The 12,219-nt window shown below is 39.3% G+C and overlaps 1 protein-coding gene across 2 annotated transcripts in view; it reads right to left on the reverse strand.

Moving 5' to 3' along the window:
* Positions 1–11,992, reverse strand: part of rhpn2 (rhophilin, Rho GTPase binding protein 2) — a 33,978-nt gene extending 21,986 nt beyond the window's left edge. For both annotated transcript variants that reach the window (XM_063881443.1, XM_063881442.1), the window contains exons 1-2: positions 11,796–11,992; positions 4,865–4,980 (exon numbers count right to left, since the gene is read on the reverse strand). In XM_063881443.1, the coding sequence (XP_063737513.1) occupies positions 4,865–4,980; positions 11,796–11,861 (182 nt within the window). In that variant the 5' untranslated portion in view covers positions 11,862–11,992. The remainder of the gene's footprint in view (positions 1–4,864; positions 4,981–11,795) is intronic.
* Positions 11,993–12,219: the final 227 nt, after the last annotated feature.

Raw genomic sequence — 12,219 nt, forward strand, 5'->3', positions numbered from 1 at the left:
ACTTTCCTGCAGCTGATTATTAAAACAAGTGTGCTTCCCATGGCAGTCCTAACCACAGACGTGCGTCACTTGGCCCTGCTGTGCACTTGATTTACTCTCCAGCACACTACAGCTTCATCAAGTGTGACTCACAGTTGCAATCCCTGTGTAGTTCATCAGCTCTTAACCATGGTATAATAGATGTTTTAGACCACTTGCGTGCAAACACATGACTTCTACATATATGTTAGATACAAATAATAATAATAATAATAATAATAATATATGTGTTGGCGCTGGGAACATCAGAACATTACAGTGTGTGTGTGTACACAAGGGGAAATGGCTCACTGCACAACAGAGATAAGATTGTGTGTGTTGTCAAGTGAAAGATGAATGTGAATCATAGCATACAGAGGGAAAGGGAATGGAGCGTTTGTAAAGCTGATTTTATAATGCATTGTCAGTTGCAAACGGAAAATCACATGCATCCATGGTGATATAAGAAAACACACACACAACCCTCAGTGCTCTCACGGTATCCTTATCGCTGCTTCACAGGGAATCCCAAGCCAATCTCTATTGTGTCCAATGGGAGCCTACCTAAACACACACACAAAACCCAAACTCCTGTCTGGAGATGTGTCACTGTCACCTGATCCCTCTCTCTACCCTGTCATTACACAGGAAGTGACTCTTCACATAACAAGAGAGGTGAGATGTGAAGAAACCACTGACAGGGCAGAAGTCAAGTTAATAATTAGGATGAAGGTCCAAGGGAAGAAATGAGAAAAAAACAGGTCTTTGGAAGGATACAATATAATATTATTTAAATTAATCATAGTTTTTTTTCATTATCAAAGTTAAAACTTCATAAAATATGTAGCATACCGGTATGTGGAAAAAGCAGTCACTAAAATGATTCAGTTGCCTTGACACTTGAATTTCCCTTTGGGGATCAATACAGATCTTATTATTCAAATGTTCAGGTTCATATTTGCATGTTGTGCCTCTACTGTACTGTACATGTTTTCATGCTTTAATGTTCAGAAAGCTCTTTATTTGTATCATACTGTCTGTGCTGCAGCACTTCTTTCACCCCCTGTCTGAAACCAGAAGTCAGTCTGCTCTGATTGGTTAGCTGGCTGGCTCTGTTGTGATTGCTCAACCGCTTAGAGATGTCCCGTCCCTTAGCCTATCACATACAATGTGTTGGAGCGAGTGTTACATAAGGATGTCAATATGTTACTGAAGTAAACAAAGGAGTCCAATGGGGGAATGTGTGGGAGAGAAACACACTACAGGAAAAGGAGAACCTAGGGCCAAAAAAGCATACTAGGGCCACTTAACATTGGTCATTTTTCTGTGTAATGAAGCATTCTCAACACTTTTCAGAAGTCCATGGAAACTATTGTACCTTCCAATAGTTAGATCTTCAAAACTGGTGCTCTGCTGTTTGGTCTTGATTCATGCTCTTAAATTGCTGACTGTAGTTCTCCTCTACGACACTTTTGATAATAACAGCATCACTTCCTGTTGGCCTGCTGAACAGTTCTTGAGGAGTTTTGGCCTGGGGAATCCATCAGGATGGAGGAGGTGGATGTGCTTTGGTTTGGCTAGAATTGATGCCAGCCCGCCAGCTCAGAGGCTGTTATTAATATCTAATTTAATATCTAATATCATCCCACAGAGCGTGGGAATCGGACAGTGAACCGGCAAGTGTGGTTTTACTAAACTTCCCTCATCCTCTTTTCCGGAAAAGCAGTTTTTCAGTTTTTGGCAGATTGATATCTGCCAAAATATCTGATAGTAATAGGTGTTGACCAATGTTATTACTCTTTATTATTTAAAGCTTTACAAGGGAGAGGGTTACTATACAGCGTGGGAAACACAGTTGTATACTGTGTTCTGTGGCTCTAATGGAGCTTTCTAAAGTTTAAATAACATCTTAACTAATAACCAATAAATATCTGTTGGGTTACAAACAGGAAACATCTTGGCCAGACTAGAAGTGAGAAAATCGTGGCCACTGTTTTTGTTAAATGTAGTGCAACACTAAATAAAGTAGTCCTTTAAAGCACTGCATACGGGTGTTTACTTTGCATTTCTGTTGTTGTAAACCTGTCAGTCTTTTTCTCTCTTCCATTATTACTGATAAGAGCAGCGAGGAAAGATTAGAAGCAAATACAAAAGAAGAGAAAGGGAAAAAAATAGAAAAGGAGATTAGAACTGGTTTGACCAGACTGACTCCACCTGTTGCTGATAGTGAGAGGAATGCAGAACAAGAGGAAAGGAGAAAAAAGAGAGGTTGACGGCTAAATGAGAAAAAAAAGACGCAGACAGCACACAGTGTCCTAAATAAAAACAATAAGGAATAACGCTACATTCGCCATAAGGACAAACTCATGACCTATTGACGCTGCTATTTTGTTACATACTTGGCCCAATTTCCATGTAAATGTTCTGGAATATTTGAATAGTTGTCTAAGTGAATCTGTTTTTCACATGGCAATACAGGTGGATTTCCAAACAGGTTAGATAGCCATGGCAACCAGATGGATGAATAAACTGCAGTCTGGCATATCATTTAAGAGCATAAAAATAAAGCTAGGAGCGTACCTGCTACTCAAAAATGCACCCAGGCTGTTCTCTGGGCTGCAGCTGGGCTGGAGAGGACACTTACACAAACACACACTCACACAAATACACACACACACACAGTCCATTTGCCCCTGGCCTTGGCTGGACAGACTATGTGAAGTACTGGAGGAATGTGGGGGCTTCTGAGGCTGACAGTAGGCTTAGACAGGCCTAATGGAAACAACACACACACACACAAACACCGAGCTGAATCTCAGTCAGCAGGAGAATGTAAGGCTTCATTGCACTGTTTCACCTTTCGTTTTCTTTAGCCGCAGTGATAGCAAAATACAGTTTGTTTTAAATAGCAGCCTTTAGAAAATAACGTAATCCTGCATTTTCACTTTTTTCTGTTTTTTTCTTCAATTTTCTTGCACTGTTTTATGTCTTTTTCTGTCTGGAGTGTATTGTATGATGCACTGTTGGAAGACACATAGCTGTAAGGGACCCTATTCTGATTCAGGTTTTTTTTTCCTTTCCTGTATAGTTTTTGGTGCAAGTAAATGGTCTGCAAAGGCTTTTTACTCTTATACATTTTGGGTGTTATTCTCTATTTAATAAAATGTTCAATGCAAGCTTTTGTTTACATGCTGCTGTGAATAACAAACATCCCAAATTAATAAAGGAAATCTAATCTAATCTAAAAAGTAATGAAAAGGCCATCTGATTCGCCCGGCAACAGCACACATTTTTTTTTATCTCCTTGAATGATCTCCTGAAATATGATAGCCTTACATAACACCACAAAAGATATCTGATGATACCCAACATGTCAGCTCTTCAGAGGAAACCAAAACCTCTGTCTACCATTGAACAGGGGGGGGGACTGAATAACAGGGACTGAGTACAGGACAGTATTTATGAGGATCACCTATGTTCTCTTTAGGTCGTCTGACGCATTGGTGTGAAGAGTGAGAATAACAACAACCTTAAAGAGTTACACGCTGCACTGTTGGTCAAGTGCAATGGAAAGCCCTTAAACATACTGTAGAAACTGTGTAAACATGCACATTACTTTGGACTGGTGGAGCGGAGCTAAGGGTTCACAATGATACTTAACAGTGTGTTTTACCTTTAGGCAAGGTTGTATGTTAATAAGTAGGAAACATCAATCAGCATAATAGCTTTTTGTTAGGAAAGGTCCCCAGTCAAATAAAAAGTGTTTCAAGGTGTATGAGAGGACTGTAAACTTCCTCCTTTTTCTCTGTTGCATTGTACCTGCTGAGTAATCTGATCTCAAATCAGCCATTCAATCTTGCAGGAACAGGTTTTCAGCAGAGAGGAGGAAATGTCTCTGTTATTATATCCCATGGATGAGATATGAATTTGTTCTGAGAGCTGCTGACCTCGTCACATCTTCTTCCGGAGTAAAAACACCTTTTAACTCTACAACATAAGTTTAAACTTTTCCTAGTCACTGGATAAAACGTTTTTCTCAAGTCCACCATGATCAAAAATCATGCTCAGACAGATATTAACAATCATAACTTACCATCAGCAGACAACCCTTGTGAAATATATCAAGAAAATGTTAACGAATACTTATTATGGTGATATAAATGTTAAATGTTGTAGTGCAATGTGGACACTCTCACATTAACTTCTTATCTTTATATACAATTTGTATTCTATTTCATTTATACGTAATTGGACATTTAACATTGAGGTCATTTGTTTTCATAAATATATTTATTTTCACTTCTTATGTTTATATAAGTTTTGTTATTATTTTTTTATCTGAAATGTATAGAATTCGGAAATGTCATAAAACTCAAAAGGAACATCATTTTGCCAGGAATAAAGCAAGTATTCTGATTTCCTAAACCACAAAACGCAGCTCTTTGTTTTCATGGTTCATGGAATGCTCCTCTTGGAGATGTTACCTAATGCTTGTCAGTCCCCCGGTGTTGTTTTAAGTATGTCTGAGAATTCATGACAACTCATGACAGACGAATGAAGGACACGATATCTTATTTGCACCATGTATGTTGAGTTGTTGGAGGAGCATGGGATATAAGATTTTCATTGCCAACATATATGTTGTATATGCTGTGCATATGACCAATAAAACCTTGAAACCTTGAAACGACATCAACACACCGACTGCAGTTTACTAGCGTCACAAATACCACGATTACATAACTGACTAGCAATCCATTTCAAAAAATAAAAAAGGAGGAAATGGCGCGAGAGACAAGCAGACACAGATACATGCATGTTTATCAGTCATCATTTGAGTTCTTACTTCAGCAGGTTCTCAGCTCCAGCCCTCATCCTCATCTGTTTGATGATCTGCTGGTTCACAGTGGCCCGTCTGTTCTGCAGTTTGCTCCGTCCAGTCGCTGCAAACGGGTTGCAACCCTGAGACAGGGAGGAAAGGGAAAATGTGTCATAAGGAGATAAAATCCTGGGTAAATAAAAACACGGGCATTGAGAAAAATGTGCAAACTGCAAGAAGGACTACGAAAATGACCTCATTCATGTTTAATATGGTACAATCATTTCGTTAATAACATAACATAAAGTCAGGCAAACTCAGTATTTATCTTTAGATACTTAATTGTTATCATTTTGATAATTGATTAAACATTAAAGTCATTTTGTATTAGAAACGTGTCAGAAAATGCAGTTTCCAGCACAACATGGAGATTCCTGCGTTTCTCAGCTTTATTTCTTATTAAAGTGAATATCTTTGGGTTTTTGAGTGACAGAAAAATACTTTTAAGGAAGTGGTTGTGGCTTCAAGGTGTAAAATGGGAATCCATAAGTTCAAGGGTGATTGGTTGGATCCCCAGTCCCTGTAGTCAACATGTAAAAGTGTCCTCGGGCAAGATACTTCAACCCATATTGCTTCCCTAGGCATATCTACGGTTTTGAAGTGTATGCTTTGGATAAAAGCAGTATTCTAACATTTGAATGACTTAAAGAGTTTTTCAATCTAGACATTATTCAGCATATTATTTGATAAAGAAAAAAGCACCCCTGAAATCTTGTTGATGATAATCATGAACATTGATTGTACAAACTACCGAAAAAGCCTATTTCTTCTCGTTCAGAGAGTTTAGTCAGGGCCAAAACTGACCATCTGCACGTGTTTGTCATCTTCAATGTTAAATGTTATAGTGCAATGTGGACATTTTCTCAAATTGACTTAGTTAGTTATATTCCATTCATTTATACGTAATTGGACATTTAACATTGAGGTCATTTGTTTTCATTAACATATTTAATTAAATGTATTGCAAATTCTTATTTTAACTCTTTTTGTTTATACATTTGGTTTTATAATTGTTTTCTCTGAAATGTATTGAAATCTGAAATGTAATAAAACTCAAAAGGGACCTCAATTTGCCAGGAATTTGTTCTTAAAACGTTTGCCCAGATTAATTTATTACCTATTTCCTTTAAATGACAAGACATCATTTATTTAAACATTCCCCTGACATCACCATTTTTGTTCATTAGGCTCTAACAATGTAATGATGTCACAGTTTATCCATGTATACTCGTTGGGTGTGGAAGAAGCTGCACCTTGTTCCTTAAATCAAACACATGGTGCTGTTACTCTATGTGTACGGCCTGTACTGTGTGTCCTTGTCCCAATAACTAAGTCCCTCACTCCAGATAAAGTGGCCTGAGACATTCATACGGCCTGACTCAGCAGAGGTGTGGTCTGCAGTGTATGACAATGGAAACATCCAGTAAGCAGCACAGAAACCTGTTTGCTTAGAATAACCAGTTAGTTTACAGTCCTCAACTCATTTGCTTTGTATTTATTTATCTGACTAAGTATGATGAGGTCAGCAGAACATGATTCAGTTTGTAGATAACCTCAGAAGTCAACAAAACTAAACGTAGCAACATTCCTGTGAGTATAGATGACACAGAGCCACAAGGTCAATTACAAAGCAATTCCTCAGACATCTATCACAAGGAGCAATTCACCTTTAGCTCCCACTGCCCCAATCCGCTTCAAGACACCGATACTGGCCTCCTGGGTGTAATCGGATCCGTTCCTTTCTACATCCAGGATATGGTTTAGCATTCCACTCCTGAGATGACTTCCGGTTGACCGCGTGAACGTAATGGCTGCGTGAGACTTGAGCTCCCCACAACATCCCGCTATTATCACACGTTTAAATCATTTCACGCTGAATCACCTCTTGACAAGTGCTAGGAATGCCGGAGGCAAAGGGAAAATCGGCTAAACTGCTGACAGACGAAGAGAGTAAATCCATTGCTGAAGTGGTGAGGACCTTGCTTCGTGAGGAGCTAGGTACTAGCCTCAATCGAGAAGCTAACAAGCTTGATGCTATGCAGGCAGACTTAGTAACTGTGACTAAGAAAGATTCTACTGTCCTATGCACCGCTCAAGAAAAGATGCTGGGCTTCAAACATTACACTCCAGCACGTGCACAAGCCAGTCGGCTCGCTACTCCCTCCATACCAATGGGTCCCAGGTACCCCTTAACAAACCGAGCCCCCCATTGACATCAGGACTGCAGAAGGCCTACACATCTTCCGTCGCAGACTGAAAATCCATCTTTTTTGAGCTAATGTTGATAGATAATGAACCTTAAGGGATCTTGTTTCTCCATAGTTTAATGCCCTTATTGGGAGTGGCTTTGGATACAAGTGTCAGCTAAATGAAATGTAAAAGGATGCTTTCACTCATGCTCGACATTCTGAATCTAATTTCCAAAGCACTTCTGTCAGGTTAAAATAGCATTTCAATTTGGGACCACTATATAAGGAATTATCGCTGAGATGAGTGGTGCATGAATGCAACAGCCATTACAGGTTAGCACCAAAGATGGAATTTAGGAATTTATTCATGTTATTTCCCATCAATACTCTGTTTAGGGGATTTTCTTTGCTTTGGAAATTCCTTTCTTGCGAATTGAATTAAGTCAAATTTTACATTGCATGGTGCTACATCTCACCTGATATTACAGAGCTTCAAAACACAATAGAAGCCTTTCCATCGCACCTCATTGTGTTGTGACAAGGGTACATTCCCTCACTGGCTTCCAACATAAAGACACCAGAAGTATACAGATGAGCTCATGTCATTTATCCAATCCTATATCTTGTGGTTTCCTGAGGTTAGTTTGTCACATGATCAGTGACACTTGTGCACAATTAAGACTTATTGGAAGACCTGTCACAGATATATGCAGTGCGACTTTTTCCTTGTTGTTTAAAATATCTACAAAACCAAAATATACATCCTTTTTTACACCATAAGGTTAGACAGGAGTCAACAACTATTGAAGGGGGACCAAATATTTAGCGGCGCATTCCACATAACTGCAACATGCTATACTTTTGCATTTCATTCCCCTGTCTCTCCTCCCTTGTTTCCTGTCTGCTTCCACACTGTCTACTGTCGAATGAAGAAGAAAATGCCACTAAAAAAACATTTTTTACGTAATAATTGTACAACTAAGAAGTGACAGCGTCCTTCTCAAGGACATTTGTCAACATTTTAGGTCAAATGGTTGCACAAAGACCCAGATTAAACCCTCTACGGCACTCACTGGGGCGTACTGTGCAAACACTTCAGAGACCTGCCAGTGTAATGATTAACCATTTACACAAATGAGAGCCTGGTTCATTTCACAATAGAGACGTATCGAGGCTGCCAGATGCAGGAGCTATTCTTAGTATCGCAGTAGGGCGTCGACTTATTGGAGTATGTTGTCACGTCATCATTACGTCAGAAACACCGGTGTATGTTTGACTTAGAGACAAGGAGTGGCTAGAGGTTGATTGTAACCATAGCAGTTTATAGCACGCTATAAAACGATGTATGATATGGACGTGAGATGAAGACTTTTGTGGTTATAGACCTATCATACATAATATATGAACATAACCACATGTTTTCAAACTTATCTTATGAGACATGACCTCAATCATTTTTACGTTATCGATTTATTCTACGACATATGGACATTACCTAGATCATTTTATTGCTATCAGTTAATCGTACGATATGTTGACATGACGATCATTTTGACCGTTTTGAGTTATTTTACGATATATTGACAGACACTAGATTAATTCTACGCTATCTGTGTTATTGTGCGATATATGGACATCACCTCAATATTGGTGTTTGTTTACATACAAACATGACATCACCAACATTATTGCATGTTGTCTTTTTTGAGATTCTTTTCAATTTGAATTTTTTCTGGGACAATATGTTGGTAAACAAAGTGGTGTGGGTGACAACATAGAGCTTTACATTCAAGTGGCACATGGAATTGGACAAATAGCAATGGCTATGCCTCTGCCTTGCTCATGGAACCACTCACTACCTCCTGGCAACCAACAGTACAGCCTGTCTCTAGCGTACAAAATACTTAATTACAGCAAAACACAAAGACAGTCCTGTCTGTTATCATATCCATCAAACAGCCCATAATTCTGCTGTTGCATAACCAGGGCTTCATAAAGAACATGTACAGCAATGGTTCATGGGATATTTGGATAATACAACTGGTGATTAAGACTGGCAACCGGCCAAGCAGAGGATTCAGCCCACAACCACCCTTGGCAGCATTACGCATTTGTAATGGTTTGCTCACCCTATAAACATACACTGAATGTGCTCAGTTGCTCAAAATTCACTCCAGTCAGATTACTGAGGGGTTTCATTTACTAATGTTCATTAAAAACATGCAATGTAAGGTAAAGTAATTCCAGTACATTTTAGTGCCTTTCAAATAGCTCAAGGCATGTTTTCAGGATAATCGGGAAAATATCTTGAATAACAATTATCCAGGCGAGGATAATCGTGACAAGTCATTTTAATATCCTCCCATGCCTATAGCTGTTTTTTTTGTCTTTTTTAGAATACAAAAACTGCAAAGAGAATTAAAGTGTGTTTCCAAGTTTAGGGAGCTTGTCTGGTTCCTGCACCAGGACACATGTTGTCAATTTGTGTCTGTGGTCTGGCTCAAGGACGGCCTCGGGCCAGATGCTACGTCAATGCTCTTGTTGGCCGAGGTGGATATGGAGACGATTCATGCCGATTCGGCTTTTAGTTCTGCCATCTTTCCATCCTGCAGTCGGACCTCAGCCTGCTGGAGATGAAACAGTGGAGGGCTGGGAAGGCAGCCCTGAACCACAACAGTTCCCTAGAGCATCGGCCTTGTAAATAATTAAACCCGTTTTCACCCAGGAGAAAGTGGGGCACTGAAAATGGGAGCAAAGATCATCTTTGGCTCCAATTGGACAAAATTTGACCAAAAAAGTTTCCGAATTGCAAATGTCTTTCACATGACAAAATGCAAACTCATTGCTTTGTGGTTTCAACCAACGTACAAGCCTTGTTTCTGCAATGAGAGACTCTATTGTGATCAACAATGAGAAATGGAATAAGAGTGAGAACGAAAGGGAAAGAAAAAAAGGGCTCTAAAATGTGTGTTACAGTAGCGCAGTTTGTGATTGAGATATTAGTCTCTGCAGTCTCCCATCATGCCCTGTGGCATTGCCCAGCCCTGGCTCCCACTGACCTGTATATAGTCACAGGAAGTGCAGCATAAAGCCTAAATCCAGACAGCGTTCAGAAGGGGATTCGGGGGATTGAAAGACACAAAGGCCCTGTTCAGATGCCCATCTAAACAAGCTTGTCTGTAAAAACACTCCGGTTGAGGACACTAGTACAAATACGAAGGAATGAGACATGGACCGCAGACTGGGAACACAGTAAAAACAGGTTATCACTCAACCAATGCCAAGTGCTTCTCTCATAGCCTCACTAGACCAATTTACAGCTCCTGAAAACGTTACAGTCGCAGGAAAACTGGTTAGAGAGGTTCCTCCTGGTCCCTTTTCAGTAAATGGTAATTACTTACATAATGACAGCTCATCAGCCTATTTACATGATGAATGAGACGTCAACTTCAACACAAACACCGGCAGGGCAAACTCTTTTTTTATCTGATCTACCAATTAAGATAACCTGGCACTTACATTTACATTTCAATCATTCAACTGATGCGGTTATCCAGAGCACCTCCCATGTGTGCAACTGTAAGATACTGTTAATCAATAAAAAGGTCAAAAGTCAGGGCTTTAGTGGCTTACAGGGTTCCCTTAAACACAATAGCCGTTTGTTGTGATTGTCTAAGGGAAGGAGGCTAATCTCACCAGAGTTTACCAGGCAGGCTAACTGTCAATCACCCTCACACCTTTGACAATCTAATTATGGGATGTTTGGTCACTGGCCTTTTCAGTTTCTGGCTATTAGTTTAGGAGATATAGCTATTCTTGGAGTAATACACACACACAGAACCAGCTGAAGCTGACAGGGCTGTGTTCCTGCTGCTGCTGCTGCTGCTGCTGCTGCTGCTGCTGCTGCTGCTGCTGCTGGTGACACAGAGTTTCTGGAGAATTCTGCTAAATTGAAGACTGAAACTGTGTTGTAAAAAAAGAAATCAACTTGTAAATTATTTTTTTATGTTTTTTTTTAAAAAAATTAATTGTATTTAATATATTGCCAAAACACGATTCCTCTGTCAGTTCCTACCCAAAAATAAAGAACGTGATAACACGGGTAGGCTAACTTTATACAGCACAACAAGCAGAGGTGGAAGAAGTATTCACAACTTGTACTTAAGTAAGTAAAAGTACTAAAGTTTAGGAATTCAAAATGCTACTCAAATAAAAGTACAAAAGTATTGGCATCTAATTTACTTAAACCAAATGGCAATTATTGATATATGAATGTGTTTATCAAGCTGTATATATATATATATATATATATATATATATATATATAGAGAGAGAGAGAGAGGAGAAAAAGTACAATATTTACCCCTGAATTTTTGTGGAGTCGAAGTCAAATGTAACAAAACATGGAAATACTAAAAGTTCGAAAATTGAAATGTACTTGGTTACTTTACACTACTGGCGAAAAGTAACGTTATTAACGTTTAGCAGTGAAAAAAACCCATTATATTATCATGTTTTGAGGGCATGCACTGAGATAGTTGCTGGAAATATAAAGTAAAGGCTCCAGTTAAATCGTAAACATGTTAGAAACATTCGTCGTTATTTGACATTTTAAACTGTAAAATCTGCGCTGGTATCTCCCTGTCAGTGAAGTCTTCATGACGTAGACTGATATATTTCGCTACAAAGTGACTCGAGACAAAACTCACCTTTTTGAAGTAACTGCTATCTCCCCCGCTGTCTTTAATGCCGTTTGGTAAAAGAGTGTCCGTCATCCTGAAGGCTCTCAGACTGCGATAATTTCCGAGGAAAACAAGAGAATAAACGTGTATTTAACGCAAAAGGCTGCAGTTCAACAGGTGAGTATCCTCTCTCCTCCAAATGTGTGACTCCTCTCACTCTGCTCCGCCGGCTATAGACTTCAGCAGAAACTCCGCCCATGAGAACTGGGTGGTGCGTTCACAGCCCAAACAACTCACCGGACAGCACCTGTATAGTTCATGTTATTAAGGCTACATACAGAAGACAGTTAGACATAAAACAACCACTTTGTTTCTCATTGATGCAAATGTACCTAAAGTTGCACCACCTGGTGAGCCGCCTAGCCCTAATACTGTTTAAACAGATTGGTGT

The sequence above is a fragment of the Eleginops maclovinus genome, chromosome 4 (assembly GCF_036324505.1).
Source record: "Eleginops maclovinus isolate JMC-PN-2008 ecotype Puerto Natales chromosome 4, JC_Emac_rtc_rv5, whole genome shotgun sequence".
NCBI classification, from domain to species: domain Eukaryota; kingdom Metazoa; phylum Chordata; class Actinopteri; order Perciformes; family Eleginopidae; genus Eleginops; species Eleginops maclovinus.